Here is a 20,194-nt window from a genome sequence, read left to right on the forward strand (position 1 = left end):
TATGGTAGCTGTTAGAGTAGTATGGTGCATGTGTAGTTTTTTGTTGCATTCTGTTGGTGGTGCTTGTGTGATGTAGTGTGAAGGGTATGTGTTGTTAAGGGATCTGACATAGAACTGTGTTCCTGTCATTTTCATGTGATGTTCTATTGGGAGGATTTTGACTTATATATGTAGGTGTCCTACAAGGGTGGCTTTGGTGCATTCTGTTATCATGCAGTGCTCCACCCTGCAGTGTTTGTAAGTTGTGTTTGATTTGCCAATTGTTGGAACACAAACCACATGTGTTATATATTGTGCATGAATGAAACTTTGGGAATGGAGAGTGGACAGTATGAGGTGAATGTAGGGTAGAGCTACATCAGTTTACGAGGTCATAGCTGTGTTCGCAGTCTTGTGTCTTTGCCTACACTTACCAAAAATTCTCTTAATTTTGTTTATGTCCATCTATGTGAAAAGTTACTTCTTGACATATTTCAATTCTTTTTTTTTCTACTGTGACTTTTCATTGTTCTTTCATCTTTTTCTGCCTATTTTTATCTATATCATCCACTAATCTCAATATAACTTTCTTCTTGTCCTCTTTCATGTAATGCAATACTTCTCTTTCATATGAAACAAACCTGACTACAGATTTTAATAATCTACAAGGGGGATAAAAAAATATATATATAGCATTTAAAATTAATTTAATTCAGTCATAAAATCTTGCAGCTGGTCAGTGATTCTGAACCACATCAACTGTGCATACAAAATCACATTAATACAAAACAGAACAATTCAATCTTACAGTAACACATTCAGCCTTTTTTTTCAGTTCTATGACAAAAATATATTTCAGGTGTATATAAATTATACAGAAATCAGGCCCTAAAGGAAAAGATCTACTCCAAATTCACCACAAATATTCCAATTTTCTACCCATTTGAACATTTTTTCTTTTTTATGTCAGTCACTCCCTATGATCTATTAACATGACTGTTTCTTAGGAGCAGATCTTCCGCTTACTTTGGCACCAGCAGCATCTGCTGCCCCAACAAAAGTCCTCTTAAGCAAAGTCTTCTTCTTTTCTTTATAGCTCCCTCCAACCTCTTTAGCCAAGTATGCTACCTGCTCCATAGTTTTTGCAGGATACCTGAAGAGAAAAAATGAACAGATGAATAAATATATAGTGATGACACTGAAAAAGAAAAGGTACACTAAGTGTTAAATGGGAGTAATTATAACATTAACATATGAATATATTTTAGCAAGAACAGTCAGGAAAGAAAATTAATCGCCATTTTTTATTCAAAATACCTGACAAAACACCCTTTCTTTCTCACAATCAAAGAATGCCAAGCGTTTGTTATTATTTGGCCTGAAGGATGCATGTGTAGTTCCACTTTACAAAGGAAAAGGGTGACAAATGTGATGGTAGTAGTTTTAGAGTACATACATACATACATATACCAAAGCTTTTTCACCCTTACAAGGGAGGTAGCCAAAAAGGAAAAGGGATACAATCATTCCCACCCATTCCATCTCTGAATACACTCCTCCACCCTCCCTCTCATCTTAGCACCTCCTGGATGACGGGTCATCCCTGCACCTTGTCCACTACCCTGGGTCAGAAGCAGTGTCGCAAGACACAGCACATCCACAGCACGGCCGCTTCATTAAATCGGCGACCCCCATGCATAAAGGAGACGGGGAGAAATCCCTTCGGGCTGCGTCAAAATTTGCTCACACATACTACCTCACCCCCCACCCATTCCACCTCATGCATCATATCATCCATATACAACCATTCTTCATTCACCCGTCTTCTGTCCTCTCCCATCCTTCCTCAACAGACATTCCCCTCTTCCCCAAAGCTCCCTTCACCCCATCCATCCACCTCGTCCTAGGACGTCCCCTCATGTTCACTCCCTCCACATCTGCCTTCCATACCTCTTTTACTAGTCTTTCTTCACTCATTCTTTCCATGTGTCCAAACCATCCTAATACTCTTCCATCAACCCTATCTCACAACCCCCTTTCCACCCCTGTTCTCCTCCTCATTTCTCACTCTATCCAGTCTAGTAACCCCCATCATACTTCTCAGACACCTCATCTCAAACACATTCAAACTCCTTCTCTCTTCTTCTCTTATGTTCCATGTTTCTGCCCCATACAGTGCTGTTGGCACAATCACTCCTTCATATAGTCTCCTCTTAGCATCCATTCCCAAATGTCTATTCCTCATTACACTTTTTAATCCACCAAGGCATTAACTCGCTTCTCTCAATCTACATTGTACCTCCACCTTCACTCCACCTTTTCCTGCCACATTTGCACCCAAGTACCTAAAAATATCCACTTCCTCCAATTGCTCTCCCTTAATGCTCACTTCCAGACTAATGCCACTATCACCCCTTGTACATCTCATCACCTTACTTTTACCCACATTTATCTTCAGCTTTCTTCTATCACACACTCTCCAAAACTGTCACCAACTTCCTCAATCCCTCCTCCGATCCTGCCACAAGCGCAGTATCGTCAGCAAACAACAGCTGGCTCACTTCCCACTTTTCTCCATTTTCTTTAACCATCTCCAATCCTTGACCCACTACCCTTGCATTTACCTCTCACACCACCCCATCCATGTATAAGTTGAACAGCCAGGGCGACATAACGCATCCTTGACGAAGTCCCACCTTTACCTCGAACCACTCACTCTCTCCATTTCTAATCCTGACACAAGCTCTACTACTCTCATAAAAACTCTTGACAGCTCCTAGAAGCTTTTCTCCTATCCCGTATATCCACAAAACCTCCCACAGTACCTTTCTGTCTACCCTGTCGTAAGCCTTTTCCAGGTCCATAAAGGCCCAAAAAACATCCTTCCCCTTTCCTATAGCTTTCTCATATATATGTCTTATCACAAAAATCTGATCTACACAACCCCTACCTGTCCTAAATCCACACCGTTCCTCACCATTTACTCACTCTATCCCTCTCCTAATCCTCTCAATCAAGATCCTCCCATAAGCCTTCCCAGCTACACTCAACAAGCTAATCCCTCTGAAACTACTACATTCACACTTGTCCCCTTTTCCCTTGTAAAGTGGAACTATACAGGCACTCCTCCAGCACTCTACCCTCTCTCCAGCAAACATTAAATAACCTCACCAGCCAGTCCACCATCACTGTACCTCCTCATTTTTAGACATTCTGCATGGCATCCATCCACACCAGGTGCCTTACCTGGTTTCATCATCTTAACCACTTCCATACGGTGACGCCTACGTAGGCGTCATGAGGCGCAAGTGGGTATGCGATGATGCCAACGTCGGCATCCTGATTATATTTACTGTAGTCGTACCTACGTAACCTTCATTCTCTCTAAACTGGCTTCATCATATTTTCTATGGTTATCAAACTTCACGGGTGAAAGAGAACAAACGATTGAGCACTGACTTTATTTTTCATAATGCAATTATTATGATGCAACATCGCACGTCGGGCAGCTAATGCTGCCAAACGTGTGATGTGCCCCGGAGTGAAGAGGTTAACAACTGCCTTCACTTCATCCTTCCTTATTTCTCCATTTTCCTCACTCATCACTCTCATTTTCTTAGCATTTCCCACTGCAGCTATCTTTCCCTTCCTATCCTCCACATTTAGCAACTCCCTAAAATATTCTGCCCATCTTCCCCTTACTGCCTTCTCTTCCATTATCATCTCTCCATCTGCACCTTTTACCTTTTCTTCTCTACTTGATTCGCCTCCTCTTCCTCTCTTAATTTCTTTCCAAAACATCTTTTTATTACTTTCAAAATTTTCCGTCATACTCTTACCCCATTTCACATCTGCTCTCCTCTTTGCCTCCTTTACCTTTTGCTTTACTTCTCTTTTCTTTTCTTTGTACCTCTCATATGACTCCCTCGTCCTATTTTGTAACCAATCTGTGAAAGCTCGCTTCTTCTCTTCTACAACCTTCTTTGTTTCCTCATCCCACCATTCACTACCCTTCTTTCTATTTCCTCCTGTCCTTCTTGTTCCACACACCATCTTTGCACACTTTGTGACTCCCTCCTTGAACCATCCCCATTCCTCCTCCACACCTACCTCTACTCTATCCTTCAGCTTCTTCTTGTACTCCTCCTTTTCCTTTTCATTTAAAGAGTTCACTCTAAGCACCTCCCTACCTTTCGTCCCTTTCCTCTTCCTCCATCTATTCTCCACTCTCAACTTACCTTCCACCAAAAAATGATCTGATATTCCCCCACCCTCTCCCCTTAGAACATGTACATCCTTAACTCTTCCTATCATAATCCTATTTACCACTACATAGTCCATTAATGCTCTATCTACCACCCTTCCCTCCACCACCCTCTCCCATGTGTACTTATGTTTGACTTTCTTCCGAAACACTGTATTTGCTATCATCAACTCTCTTTCTAGACACATTTCCACCATCAACTCTCCACTATGATTCTTTCCTGGAACTCCACATTTCCCAACCACTCCATCAATTGGATAATTTCCTACCCTAGCATTAAGGTCTCCCAGTACTATTATATTGATATTTCTCCCTAAATCCTCTATGCACTCATTTAAATCTATTCAAAAAGCCTCCCTTTCTTCTACGCTCTTCTCACTGCCAGGCCCATATGCACTTACAAAAACCCACATCTCCTTTCCCAGTTTCACCTTCATCCACATTATCCTTGAGGAAACCTCCTTCCACTGCACTACACGTTTACCTATCTCTTCACTTACTAGCATAGCCACCACTTCCCTGCCTCGCCTTCTGATAACCTCCCACTTACACTCCCAAACTTACACTCGCCCTTCCCTTTCAGCTTAAGTTTCACTCAAAGCCAACACATCCATCTTTGTTCTCACAAACATACTACCTATCTCTTCCCTTTTACTCTCATCTGTACCACATCCACGCACATTAAAAGACCCAAGCCTTAGGGCGCTGGTGGGAAAACTCCCAGACCCTCTTATGCCTTTGCTTTTTCTTTTAGGAATGTCCCCTGTGGGGCTACAAGGAGAAGGATGCCTAGTCCCAATCCCCGTCCCTTTCTTCTCGCCTCTTACGATCCAAGTGGGATTACTTGGTGGCAGCATTCTTTTCCCCCACCACAGGGAAGGTAGGCAAAAAAGGAAATGAATATTCAGAGAATTTGTACAGAACAGTAACAAGGGGTTGGGGGACAGCATAACGGAGGGACAGTCGTAGTATAAAAGTGTCATCATTTCACTATGCACTGAGTTTTCCTCTATCACAGCCAAAATGATGTGTGGCTCTGGTCCGTAGGGGCGCCTCATATAGACCCTAAAGTATCAACTGCATGCCACTTTGCCACAATAACATGCAGCCAATACCCCAGACGGGGGATGGAATGGGTGAGAGTAGATTTCATGCCTTTGTTTTTTGGCTACCCCCCTTGTATGGGGAAAATAGCCATTGGTGTATATGTGTGTGTGTGTGTAAATACAATACATAAGGGGGAGTGGGTGGGGGTTGGGGTGAGGGAGTATGTGTGAAAAATAAATTGACACAGCCTCAAGGGATTTCTCCCTTCTCCATTTCTGCATGAGCATGGAGAGGGGGGTCACCGCCTTGCTGTAGATGTGCTGTACCTTGCAACTGCTTCTGACCCAGGGCAGTGGGCAAGATGCAGGGATGACCCATCATCCAAGAGGTGCCAAGATAAGAGGGAGGGAGGAGGGTGAATGGGACTGGAGTATGTGGAGATGGAATGGGTGGGAGTGGATTTTATGCCTTTGGTATATGTATATAAGTATCTATGTAGTTTTAATTGAGAGGATTAGGATAGGATCAGGAATAATTGGCCAGAAGCAGTGTGGGTTTAGGAAAGGTAGTGGATATATGGATCAGATTTTTGTGATTAGGCAGATTTGTGAGAAGGCTTCAGCAAAAAGTAAGGATGCTTTGCTGGCTTTTACTGATTTGGAGAAGGCTTACAACAGGGTAGACAGAGATGCACTATGGGAGGTATCACAAATACAATGGAACCATGGATAACAAACCTAATCCATTCCATGACATCGTTCTTAAATTGAAATGTTCATTAACCAAAACAATTATGGCAAATGCACCAAAGCACTACTCTGCCAGTGGGATCATGTGTATAGGCACATGTGTATCTTCATACCCTGAAGTATTGTTTGTTAACAGATACAAAGCAATTTGTTACCCAATTTTTTCATTAAATGGGAAATTCATTAATTATCAGATGTTAAACTGTATATGTGACTGGGAGAAAGCTGTTAAGGGCAGACAAGAGTTTTTCCAAGAGTAGTAGAGAGGGGAAAAGTGGGAGGTGAGCCAGCTGTTGTTTGCGAACAACACTGCACTTGTGGCAGGATCCGAGGAGGGATTGAGGAAGTTGGTGACAGAGTTTGGGAGAGTGTGTGAAAGAAGAAAGCTGAAGATTAATGTGGGTAAAAGTAAGATGATGAGATGTACAAGGGGTGAAAGTGGCAGCAGACTGGAAGTGAGCATTAAGGGAGAACGACTGGAGGAAGTGGATAGTTTTAGATACTTGGGTGCAAATGTGGCAGGAAAAGGTTGAGTATAGGTGGAGGTAGAATGTAGATTGAGAGAAGCGAGTAAATGCCTTGGTGGATTAAAAAGTGTAATGAGGAATAGACATTTGGGAATGGATGCTAAGAGGAGACTGTATGAAGGAGTGATTGTGCCAACAGCACTGTATGGGGCAGAAACATGGAACATAAGAGAGAAGGAGTTTGAATATGTTTGAGATGAGGTGTCTGAGAAGTATGATGGGGGTTACTAGGCTGGATAGAGTGAGAAATGAGGAGGTGAGGAGGAGAACAGGGGTGGAAAGGGAGTTGGGAGATAGGGTTGATGAAAGAGTATTAGGATGGTTTGGTCACATGGAAAGAATGAGTGAAGAAAGACTAGTAAAAGAGGTATGGAAGGCAGATGTGGAGGGAATGAACATGAGGGGATGTCCTAAGATGAGATGGATGGATGGGGTGAAGGGGGCTTTGGGAAAGAGGGGAATATCTGTTGAGGAAGGATGGGAGAGGACAGAAGACAGGGGTGAATGGAGAATGGTTGTATATGGATGATGTTGTGATGCATGAGGTGGAATGGGTGGGGGATGGGGGGTGAGGTAATATGTGTGAGCAAAATTTGACGCAGCCTGAAGGGATTTCTCCCCATCTTCTTTTCTGCATGGGGGGGGACAGAGAGGGGGGTCGCCAATTTAATGAAGCAGCCTTGCTGTGGATGTGCTGTACCTTGCGACACTGCCTCTGACCCAGGGCAGTGGACAGGGTGCAAGGATGACCCGTCATCCAAGAGGTGCTAAGATAAGAGGGAGGGTGGAGGGGAGTGGAGTGTATTTAGGGATGGTATGGGTGGGAATGATTTTATGCCTTTTTCTTTTGGGCTACCTCCCTTGTGAGGGGGAAAAAGCCTTGGTATATGTATGTAGTAGAGTTTGTGTGTTAGGATCGGAAATAGAGAGATCAAGTGGTTTGATGCAGCTGTATCACAGCTGCATCATGTCTCCAATGTACACAATACATGGATGGGATGGTATGGGATGTAAATGTGAGGATGATGGGTAGGGGATTATAGATGCTTAGAGATAATCGAGGGAAACAGGAGGTGAGCCAGTTGTTGTTAGTGGACAACACTGCACTTGTGGTGGGGTCATAGGGGGAATTAACCACTTCGGTACAATGACGCCTATGTAATGATGCCGGTATCAGCATCTTGATTATATATATATATTTTTTTTAGTTGTACACCAGTTACCCCCCAGTCTGTGAACTGGTTTGATTACATCTTCTGTGTTTATTATTACTCAGAGTAAAAGAGGACAAGTAATACAGCAGTGACTTTATACTTTATAATGTGAGTAGTGTGATGCAAATTACATATGGCAGCCGATACTGCGCACATGAATTTGAGTCATACTGAGGTGGTTAAGGCAGTTAGTGATGGAGTTTGGGAAGGAGAGAGGACAAAGTTGAAAGTAAATGTGGGTTCTGAGATGATGAAGTGATGAGATGTACAAGGGGAGAAGGTGGTAGTGAGTTGGAAGTTAATCTCAAGGGAGGAAAGCTGGAAGAAGTGGATAGTTTTAAGTATTTGGGGTCACACGTGGCAGGAAATGGAGGAGTGGGGATGGAGATCAAATGTAGAGTGAAGGAAAGCAAGTAAATGTTTTGGGAGATTGAAATGTCATGAGAAACAGGCATCTGGGAATTGATGCAAAGAGAAGATTATATGAAAGGGTGATCATGTCTACAACACTGTATGGGGTGGAGATTTGCAATTTAAGGAAGGCAAGAAGGATAAGTTTAAATGTGTTTGAGCTGAAGTGACTGAGAAGTATGACAGGGGTTACAAGATTGGGTAGAGTGAGATATAAGCAGGTGAGGAGGAAAGCAGGAGTAGATTGGGCCGATGAAAGATTAATGGGATGGTTTAGGCACATGGACAGAATGAGTGAAGAAAGATTACTAAAACGAGAGTGGAAAGTAGAGGTAAATGAAGTAATCTTAAGGGGACAAACAAAAATGAGATGGATGGATGAGATGAAAGGGCATTTGAGCAAGAGGGGACTGTCTGTTGAGCTGGAATGGGAAAAGACAGGCAACAGATATGAATAACAGTTGTGTATGGATGATATTTTGATGCAGCCCAATTTTCTTTATTTTCCACATGAGGCGAAGAGAAAGGAGGGTCATTGAGTAAATGAAGCAGACCATATGTCATGATAGAATCAGAGGAAAAAATGAGTGAGGAGTTAAACAATTATTTTCTATTGGTGTTTACTAATGAGAGGTTAGATAAAGTACCTGACTTCGATCCGATTTTCAGAGGGGATGAAGAAAGTAGTCTAATATCAGCATTAGTAAAGTAGAAGTAGTCACGCAGATTGAAAGACTTAAAGTTACAAAATCCCCGGGTCCAGACGAAATTTTTCCGAGAATGCTAAAGGAGTGTAAATTTGAAATCTGCGACCAGTTAACTGAAATATTTAATAAATCAGTAGACACTGGTTTTGTGCCTACTGCTTGGAGGCAAGCAAACGTTGTTCCTGTTTTTAAGAAGGGAGATAGAATGTCTATATGCAACTACAGGCCAATCAGTTTGACATCAGTTATAGGAAAAATGCTTGAATCAATAATAGTAAATAGACTCGGAGAACACATCGAAAGACCTAATTTAATTTGTGATTCACAGCATGGTTTCTCAAAGAGTAAGTCGTGTGTGACTAATCTTCTATCCTTTTACACTAAAGTATATAAGGCATCAGATAACAATGATAATTACGATATTATTTACCTTGACTTAAGCAAAGCGTTCGACAAGGTGCCACACCAGAGACTACTAAATAAAATCGAAGCCCATGGCATAGGAGGAAAAGTGTTAGGACGGATTAAAGCTTGGATTAGTAACAGAAAACTGCGGGTCACCATAAATGGAGTAAAATCTAGGTGGGGCAATAATACTAGTGGGGTCCCCCAGGCCTCAGTTTTGGGACCCTTGTTGTTCATTATATACATAAACGACTTACATGACGGGATAAATAGTGATGTTAGTAAGTTTGTGGACAACACTAAAATAGGTCACCTAATTAGGTCAGGAAACGATACAAAGATTCTGCAGGATGATCTTAACAAATTGTTCACATGGTCAGTGAAATGGCAAATGAACTTCAATATCTCTAAGCATAGCATGTTAAACGTAGGGCTACACAACCCTGAAAATAGATGCAGCTTAGATAACATGGTTTTAGAGAAAACTGATTGTGAGAGAGACTTAGGAGTCTAGTGAGTCCGGACCTTAAAACCAGGAAACAGTGCATTAGCGCCAGGAATAAACCTAACAGAGCATTAGGTTTCATTGCTAGGACGGTAACAAATAGAAGTGCTGAGGTAATTATTAAACTCTATCTAGCGATAGTTAGAGCCATCCTTGACTATGGGGTACCGTTTTGGTCTCCATCCTATAGAATGGACATCAATTCACTAGAATCAGTACAGAGAAGAATGACCAAAATGATACATGGACTCGGAAATTTGCCTTACAAAGAGAGGCTTAAGCACCTTAACTTACGCTCACTGGAAAGACGCAGAGTATGGGGTGATCTAATAGAGGCGTTCAAGTGGATCAAAGGCTTTAACAAGGGTGATGCAAACATGGTCATCATATTAAGACAACAGGGCAGGACTCGCAGTAATGGTTATAAACTGGATAAATTTAGATTTAAAACGGAAATAGGCAAGAATTGGTTTACTTATAGGGTGGTCAACGAATGAAATAAACTTAGTAACCATGTAGTAAGTGCTGAAACTATCAGTTGTTTTAAGAAACGATTAGACAACTTTATGGATGGGGATGACAGGTGATGATGGATACAGAGCTGCCTAGTGTAGGCCTTATGGTCTCTTGTAGTCTCCTTCATTCTTATGTTCTTATGTTACTGCATTGCTTCTGTCCCAGGCAGTGGACCAGAGACTAGAATGATCTTTCATCCACGAGAAGCTATAATGAGAGGGAAACAAATAGGTGGTGGATGGGAATGGAATGGGTAGGAGAGGGTGTATGCCTTGACTGGCTACCTCCCTTATAAAGATGGTAGCCAGCTGTACTGCTTCTGACCCAGAGGAGTGGGTGAGATATAAGGATAATCTGTCATTCATGAGGAGATAAGAGGAGAGGGAGGAAAGGGTGGATGGGAGTGGTTTTTATGCCTTTGTTTTCTGGCTACCTCCCTTGTAAGAGGGGAAAAAGCTTTTTCTCCCTTACAAGGGAGGTAGCCAGAAAACAAAGCCATAAAAACCACTCCCACCCATTCCATCCCCACAACTCTACTCCCATCCACCCCCTTCCCTCCATCTTATCTTCGCTCCTCTTGGATGACAGGTCATCCCTGTATCTCGCCCAATTTAGTCTCCATTAGAAAAAAGTGCCTACTCTACTATGAATAGGTTCCCTCATAGGTTTGTCAATAATCAAAACTATCAATGATCTTTTTATAACCTAGTTCGTAAAGGTGAGGCTTTTATGTACACAAAATGGTATATGTGTACTGAAATGTATATTCAAACAACCACAACACATACACAATAAATTTCAATATAGTTATGTCTTCAGGATACCTACTTGCAGCCCATTAGTTCTATATTGAAATACACTTGTGCAAGACACACTAAACGCTCTTCAGGAATTCTGTCCTGATGGGCTAACATGAAGTCCCTTTTCAGAAACCAGTGATCTTCACTCTCATAAGGAGATCGGTATTTCTCCACGTCCCAGTGTGCCTCAGTCATCTTCACAATTATTGCCCTTTTCACACCTGCAAATGGAAATTATTTCAATAAAATGAGCAAATGAAATACCAGTGGAATAGTTTCATCAATTCCTTATAAGAAAACAATTACAACAGCAATCAATCAAAGATCATGATAGATACAAAAGTTACAAAGCATTCATTATGAAGGATGGATTGGACACATTTGAGGGTATATCTTTAGAATTGCACACATACACAACATAGCATAATAATTTTAATTATTAATTTTGTAAATTATAATACATCAATGTAATAATTTTCTTGCCAGAAATCAATAACAGAAAATGTTGCTAAAAGCTATGCACAAGTGAATGAAGTCACATTGACTCCTTTAGACATCATTTATATTTTGATAGATTTGGAGGTCAAAGATGACAACAACGACCCTGATGACCTCTAGAATTACAGGTACCACATTATTAACCTCTTCAAAACAAGTCAAATTCTCACGTGTAGCATCAGCTGCCTGATGTACAATGATACAACACAATACACGCATTATAAAATATAAGGTTACAGCTGTATTACTTGTTCTCTTTCACTCTGAATATTAATAATCACAGAAAATATGATCAAGCCAGTTCACAGAATATGGGGGTCACTCAGCTACAACTACAAAATAAATATAATCAAGACACTAATGCCAGCATCCTCATATACCCACTTCCATCTCATGACACCTACGTAGCCGTCATTGTACTGAATTGGTTAATGCAGGTTGGTTAGGTAGGAAGGTGACGTTATATTAGTTAGGTAGGTAGGTTAGATTAGAATTGACGAACTTATCATACTTTAATTTCTTCAACCTCTGCATCTACCAATACAAAGGTGGCGTCTCAAGCAGTCAAAGCACCTACGTTTATGTATAGCATTTAGTGACTTTTTCTGTCATTGATTTCTGCCAAGAATAACATATATTATAGATACGGGCACAAAATTTTCAATTTTGTTTAATCCTTAAATTATTGTTGCACATGAAAGGCATACATACATATACCAAGGCTTTTTTCCCCCTTACCAGAGGGGTAGCCAAAAAGGACAAGGCACAAAAACATTCCCACCCATTTCATCCCCGAAAACACTCCACACCCCTCCACCCTCCCTCCCATCTTAGCACCTCCTAGATGACGGGTCATCCCTGCACCCTGTCCACTGCCCTGGGTCAGAAGCAGTGTTGCAGGACACAGCACATCCACAGCAAGGCCGCTTCATTAAATCGGCGACCCCCCCCTCTCCATCCCCCCATATAAAGGAGGGGACGGGGAGAAATCCCTTCGGGCTGCGTCAAAAATTTTTGCTCACACACACTACCTCACCCCCATTCCCCTGTCCAATCCACCTCATGCATCACAACATTTTCCATATACAACCATTCTCCATTCACCCCTGTCTTCTGTCCTCTCCCGTCCTTCTTCAACTGACATTCCCCTCTTCCCCAAAGCCCCCTTCACCCCATCCATCCATCTCATCCTAGGACGTCCCCTCATGTTCACTCCCTCCACATGTGCCTTCCATACCTCCTTTACTAGTCTTTCTTCACTCATTTTTTCCATGTGTCCAAACCATCCTAATACTCTTTCATCCACCCTATCTCCCAGCTCCCTTTCCACCCCTGTTCTCCTCCTCATTTCTCACTCTATCTAGCCTAGTAACCCCCATCATATTTATCAGACACTTCATCTCAAACACATTCAAGTTCCTTCTCTCTTCCTCTCTCATGTTCCATGTTTCTGCTCCATACAGTGCTGTTGGCACAATCACTCCTTCATACAGTCTCCTCTTAGCATCCATTCCCAGATTCCTAGTCCTCATTACACTTTTTAAACCACCAAGGCATTTACTCGCTTCTCTCATGAAAGGCAATTTTATTAAAACAAAATGCTTTTTAAATTTTTTAAATAGCTTGAAAAATAAGGGAGATACGATTTTTTTAAATTATTTTTTAATTCTGCATTTTTGGCTAGACTTTACCATAACAAAATGTTAGAATTAAGGGTGGTAATTTGTAAAGATTTTGGTAAAGAAATACACAAACTCCAAACCACTGGTCCAGTTTTATTGAAATTTTGAATACTTGGGTTTTATGGATCAACAAATGTTAAGTATGTTAAAAAGACAAAGTATGTTAAAAAGAATGTGTAACATCTCCATCATACCATATTTGCCTTTTCATGGCAACTATTAAGTTGTCAATTTTCAGATTATCATCAATAAAATCCAAACCACTGGCCCAATTGACATGCAACTTGGCATGTGAAGGTTTTATGGGTCAACAAATCACCTGAGCATGTCATTAACATTGCAGGACCTTCTTCTTATACCATTCTTACTAACATCTATCATGTTCCCATGGCAACTGTTGTCAATTTAGAAATAATAAAAAAAATCCAAACCACTGGCCCAACTGACATGCAATTTGACATGTGAAGGTTTTATGGGTCAACAAATCACCTCAGCATGTCATTAACATTGCAGGACCTTCTTCTTATACCATTCTTACTAACACCTCTCATGTTGCCATGGCAACTGTTGTCAATTTAGAAATAATCAATAAAATCCAAACCACTGGCCCAACTGACATGCAACTTGACATGTGAAGGTTTTATGGGTCAACAAATCACCTGAGCATGTCATTAACATTGCAGGACCTTCTTCTTACACCATTCCTACTTACACCTATCATGTTGCCATGGCAACTGTTGTCAATTTAGAAATAATCAATAAAATCCAAACCCCTGGCACAACTGACATGCAACTTGACATGTGAAGGTTTTATGGGTCAACAAATCACCTGAGCATATAAAAAACAATGCAGGACCTTCCTTTTATACTGTTCTTACTAACATCTATTATGTTGCCATGGCAACTGTTGTCAATTCAGAAATAATAAATAAAATCCAAACAGCTGGCCCAACTGACATGCAACTTGGCATGTGAAGGTTTTATGGGTCAACAAATCTCCTGAGCATGTCAAAAACAATGCAGGACTTTTCTCTTACACCATTCTTACCAATACCTATCACGTTGCCATGGCAACGATATGTCGAGTACATCTAAGCTTCAAGATTCTTAGATTGCACAGCTGCGCTATTACCAACGATTTCAAAGTTGCTCATATCTGGTAGAATAGACGCTAATGAACAACATTATTACATTAAATATTATATAATTTAGTTTCTTGCCTTTAGATTTTTACTCGGAAAACTAATTTGCCAAAGCTAATATCAAAAATTGTGTTGAAATCGGAAAGAATTAGTACAATTTTGAAGAACTGGGCATACACTTGTTTAACAACAAGATAATTTTAATACCCTGCCGATGTGCTGAACGCTCCAAACATTCAAACTAAGCCAAACAAAATCAAAATCCAACGGGAAGTAAAAGATCATGACGATAGTGGCGCCACGCATTGTTTCGCGTGTGACTATATGCCTACATGTATTACAATGAAGCTAAAATGTCGATTAACCAACGATCTTTAGCTTCTCATTTCTGGGAGAAACATGTTTATTTAGTTTACAATATGCTTTATTGAGGCCTTACCTTAATATTTTTACTCGGAAAACTATTTTGCCGAGGTTGATAACCAAACTTCCATTTAAATCGGTGAATTTTTTTTTGTATTTGAAGAATTGGGCATACACTTGCACAGCAAGATAATTTGAATACCCTGTGCATGCGCTGAACGATGCAAGCATTCAAACTAAGACATACTTATTTAAACGGGCCGCAAAATTTGTGTTGTAAACAGTACACATGCGATAGTGGCGCCACGAGCGGATGCGCCTGTATCTATGTATTATGTTGATGTATTATAATTTATAAAAATATTTAATTTCTTTTATTGCTATATCACATAAATTCTAAAAAAAATTCCATTTGATTTTGAGGGACACTGGAAGGAAGGGGGAGGTCCAACTTCCCACATAATTATTATGATTATCATTATATCATAACCTTAAAACTAGTTCTATTCTAGTATCACACAATGTGATAAACACATTCTATGATTCTTCACTTCTTTCTTGCATTGTGAAATGGTTGTTAAGTTAGGTTATACACTAGGTTACGAGCAGCCTATTGGATAAGATAGCGTAAGTTTGAAAGACAGTCACAATATCAAAATATGAATATCCATATTTGTGCGATTCTGGAATTTTTCCCAAAAATGTTACCATGAGTATAGTATTATTACAGTATAGTCTTGACTTGTTTTATATATTACTGAAATATCCTGAACTAGGCACATATGTGCAACTTTGCCAGATCTGGTAATTATATATTTCACTAGTAGTCTAGTTATCGAAGTATCGAGTTCCTAATCAGGCCACTATTATCTATAAAAATCATAAAATGAGCTCTCTCTCAAGTAACAACCTCTTCCGTGTTTCTTCATAATTGAACCAGTTTCTTCATGATTGTACCCTGACCATATGACCAACTAAGCACTTACCACTTCTACCACGATTTCCCTCACCTATTCACTTCGCTTGCTCGTGTTTTCGGCTTCCCTTCCCGCTTTGTTTACATTCTGCAAGATACACAAAACTTGTAGACAATTTATACACATTATCATGGAATGGCTAATATGTTTTTCATAAGTTACTAGAAATTAAGCATGTGCATACACAAACAAAATAATGTGTTTTTTTTGTGAAATAACTGTTCAATTAATCTCAAATATAATCCCTTGTGAAATCGCGTTCACATTTATTGGCTGAATAAAGTTCTCTTCCTTATGGTTACCTTGTCACCTTTCTCATACCGAAGCAGGCCACGAATTTCTGAGCCATTACACATACACAAATATCCCTAAAAGCGCTCAGTGGCGATAGCCCCCTTTTGTACACAACTACCTTTTTATTTTCCTTCAGACTTCACTTCCTCTCCCACAAACACCGACCCCGCACTTGCGGGCGGTCTTGTCTAAAGAAGATAGTTAGTGGCCCATGTTCAGGACCCTCACATGGGGGGACCTATGCCACACTATCGCGCTCCACTCTCGGTCTGCTCTCGGTTCTGAGGCATTCACACGTACGGTCCGCTCTCGCTCCCGTCATCGCCCCTCCCTCGATACCAGTAGAAGTCTTACCATCAGTTACGAAGGAAGTGTGACTTTTCTGACGCCGAGTTGGCAATATTCGCTATTGCACTTGATGAAGAAGAAGAAGAAGGAAAACAAAATAGAAAAAGAAAGAGATTGTGGGTTCATCCTATGTTGCAAGATAGGAAGACTGAAGGAGAATTTCATACTCTGTATCCTCGTCTTATTGATGATGAGAGTAAATTCCACAGCTATTTCAGAATGAACAAAGGAACATTTGAGAAAATACTATCCAAAATTGAGGATGACTTGAAATGTACAAGAAGATGCTGCACTTCCTGGCACTGATGTGCTTGCACCATACGTTATAGTGGGAGATGAGGCTTTCCCGCTGAAGAGAAATTTGATGAGGCCCTACCCAGGTTCACAGACTGAACATAAGGTAGAGAAGAGGATTTTTAATTATAGATTATCTAGAGCCAGGAGGATAGTTGAGTGCACATTTGGTATTCTAGTGCAAACCTTCAGAATATATTTAAGGAAACTTAAAGCTATGCCTTCTAATGCTAATGCAATCATTACAACAACATGCATACTTCACAATCTGATACACCCAAATGCTGTTGCATTACCAGATACTGTTATCATGCCTCCATCAAACACAGTACGTCCAATGAGAGGAAGAGGGGGAAATGCTACAAAGGAGGCTTTTGGCGCGAGAGAAACACTGAAAGATTATTTCAGCTCCCCAGCTGGTTCAATGCCTTGGCAAAATGATAAAATATAAGTAGACAAACAAACTTGTGTAGGAATATTTGTTGAGTGAGCTAAGGAGATGCATTTCCGCAGTGGATAATAGGTTGTTATTATACATATGGAATTTTTTTCTTCGGTTAATAATGTGTATTTTTTTCTCTCAGTACCTTGGCAATATGATAAGTATGCAAACATTATCACTGTAGTGCAGCGAAGTCAGGTCATACAGCTCTGGTTTACCTTTTGACTAATTCTATTAGCATTTCATCTAAATCCACAAAATTAAAGTAAGTTTTGTAGGTTATATTGTATTCAGTTGGTGCTTATGAATATCCTCGCTGTCCGCATCGTCATTGTATCAGTGATAAATAAAAAGAAAATTTATTTTAATCATTTTTCTAACTTTCTCATGATCCCATTGTGGTGTTTCCTTTGGATTATCCATGGTTTGGTAGGACAGAGGGTAACACTACTTGCTTATATGAAGGCTGAATCTCGACTGGAGTGGAGCAGGACCGTGGCAACTGAGTTCACACTGGCGCTCACGGTCCAGTCTCGCTCCAGTAAAAATATCTTTTGACGGAACCGTGACCGGAGCGAGACTGGAGCGAGAGCGCCAGTGTGAATGCTTCCATTGAAATTAATGAGACAATATTGGACCGGACCGAGAGCGTAGCGGGAGTGGAGCGCGACCGGACCGATAGTGTGAATCAACCCTTAGGCTTGATTCACACTATCGGTCCGGTCGCGATCCGCTCACGGTCCGGTCCAGTATTGTCTCATTAATTTCAATGGAAGCATTCACACTGGCGCTCTCGCTCCGCTCCCGCTCCAGTCACGGTTCCGTCAAAAGATATTTTTACTGGAGCGAGACCGGACCGTGAGCGCCAGTGTGAACTCAGTTGCCACGGTCCTGCTCCTCCTGCTCCACTCCAGTCGAGATTCAGCCTTCATATAAGCAAGTAGTGTTACCTTCTGTCCGGCCAAACCATGGATAATCCAAAGGAAACACCACAATGGGATCACGAGAAAGTTAGAAAAATTATAAAAATGCGTTTTCTTTTTATTTATCACTGATACAATGACAATGCGTACAGCTAGGATATGCATAAGCACCAACTGAATAAAATGAAACCTACAAAACTTAATTTAATTTTGTGGATTCAGATGAAATGCTAATAGAATTAGTCAAAAGGTAAACTGGAGCTGTATGACCTGACTAAACAATTTTCCTATACAATAATGTTTGCATACTTATCATATTGCCAAGGTACTGAGAGAAAAAAAAATACACATTATTGACCGAAGAAAGAAATTCCATATGTATAATAACAACCTATTATCCACTGCGGAAATGCATCTCCTTAGCTCACTCAACAAATATTCCTACACAAGTTTGTTTGTCTACTTATATTTTATCATTTTGCCAAGGCATTGAACCAGCTGGGGAGCTGAAATAATCTCTCAGTGTTTCTCTCACGCCAAAAGTCTCCTTTGTAGCATTTCTCCCTCTTCCTCTCATTGGACGTACTGTGTTTGATGGAGGCATGACAACAGTACCTGGTAATGCAACAGCATTTGGGTGTATCAGATTGTGAAGTATGCATGTTGTTGTAATGATTGCATTAGCGTTAGAAGGCATAGCTTTAAGTTTCCTTAAATATATTCTGAAGGTTTGCACTAGAATACCAAATGTGCACTCAACTATCCTCCTGGCTCTAGATAATCTGTAATTAAAAATCCTCTTCTCTACCTTATGTTTAGTCTGTGAACCTGGGTAGGGCCTCATCAAATTTCTCTTCAGCGGGTAAGCCGCATCTCCCACTATAACCGAGAGCGGAGCGCGACCGGACCGATAGTGTGAATCAATCCTGAATACCTCAGAACCGAGAGCGGAGCCCGACCGGACCGATAGTGTGAATCAATCCTGAATACCTCAGAACCGAGAGCGGAGCGCGACCGGACCGATAGTGTGAATCAACCCTTAGGGGGGCGGCAATTCTACAAAATAATTATAATAAAATCAAAGGAGCCCTGAATATTTTACCGCAATATACGAACTTTGCGTTAGAATAGTCAGAATATGAAATGTTTTCCCCTTATCTTTATCGCAAGCCAATAGCTATAACAGGCAGTAAAGAATGGTGGAGATGGGAAACGGTGATGGGGAAGGGGGGGCGTCACTAAGAACTTTGAGTAATGTACAGTATAGAAGCTATGCTCGTAGACTTCCGTCTCCATGTCTAATTATCAAACTTTCTTCTATATCAATTTATGTTATCCAGTTCGATATATTTTTTTTTCAATGCACTCTGCAAATCAATGTTTCTTGATACCTTTCCCATAATAGTTCTTTATACGACTCGAAAATTGCCAGAAAACAACCAAACTGTAGAAACATATCTACATAAATTAACAAACATTAGTTGCAATTCAGAAAACGCAAGGTAGAGCGAGTACCACAAAGGCGAAAGAAAACCTGAGAGCAGAAAATTGAATATTTCGATTCAGATTTTATTTTTAATATACTGTACAATCATTTTACATGCAATTCAAGCCCATGACCAATACAAATTATTTAATCAGATCTTTAATGGAGGTCTCAGTCTACTCGTGACCTCAGCTAGAGACCTCGTTTTTCTGCACAGACACCAGCTAGCGAATACCTGTGAAATTTATATCTCCGAATAGTGTTAAGTGATTGTGTTGTGTTTTTGTAATTGTATACGTATAGCGCTATACGGTTACAGATATAAGATAAAGTGTAGTGTTCTATTTAAATTCAAAACAGCATTCTGTTACTGTACTCCAAAGGTAGGGGAAATAGTATAAGGTAAGCAGAGTAAGCTTCGTGTATTTAGTTTATTAGAAACAGCTTTGTTTTTTGTTGTTGTTGATTTGTATTTTCTCTTTGCCGTTTGTATTGCTGAAGGAGGAGCGAAATGGCTTGTGAAGGTTGTGTGAACCTGGAGGACTGTCTCAGGATGTGTGAGGAGGAAATTTGTCTTCTCAGGAGTGCGATCCGCGAGAAGAGTGAACCCTCCTCACAACC

General features: G+C 40.6%; 1 protein-coding gene across 3 annotated transcripts; it reads right to left on the minus strand.

Annotated features, from left to right (window-relative positions):
- Positions 1 to 669: 669 nt before the first annotated feature.
- LOC143028626 (partner of xrn-2 protein 1-like) lies at positions 670 to 15,873 on the minus strand. Of its 3 annotated transcripts, none has more exons than XM_076191019.1 (3): positions 15,820 to 15,873; positions 11,153 to 11,345; positions 670 to 1,132 (listed from the first exon to the last, which is right to left on the minus strand). In XM_076191019.1, exons 2-3 carry the CDS (start codon positions 11,317 to 11,319, stop codon positions 967 to 969), a joined length of 333 nt encoding a protein of 110 aa, XP_076047134.1. In that variant the 5' UTR covers positions 11,320 to 11,345; positions 15,820 to 15,873; the 3' UTR covers positions 670 to 966. The 3 variants fall into 3 exon arrangements, with proteins under 3 accessions (XP_076047134.1, XP_076047133.1, XP_076047132.1); XM_076191018.1 differs by having other exon boundaries at positions 15,796 to 15,873; XM_076191017.1 differs by lacking the exon at positions 15,820 to 15,873 and adding an exon at positions 15,720 to 15,753.
- Between the last annotated feature and the right edge of the window lie 4,321 nt (positions 15,874 to 20,194).

This window comes from Oratosquilla oratoria, chromosome 9 (genome assembly GCF_046742065.1).
Source record: "Oratosquilla oratoria isolate Oo_2021 chromosome 9, ASM4674206v1, whole genome shotgun sequence".
NCBI classification, from domain to species: domain Eukaryota; kingdom Metazoa; phylum Arthropoda; class Malacostraca; order Stomatopoda; family Squillidae; genus Oratosquilla; species Oratosquilla oratoria.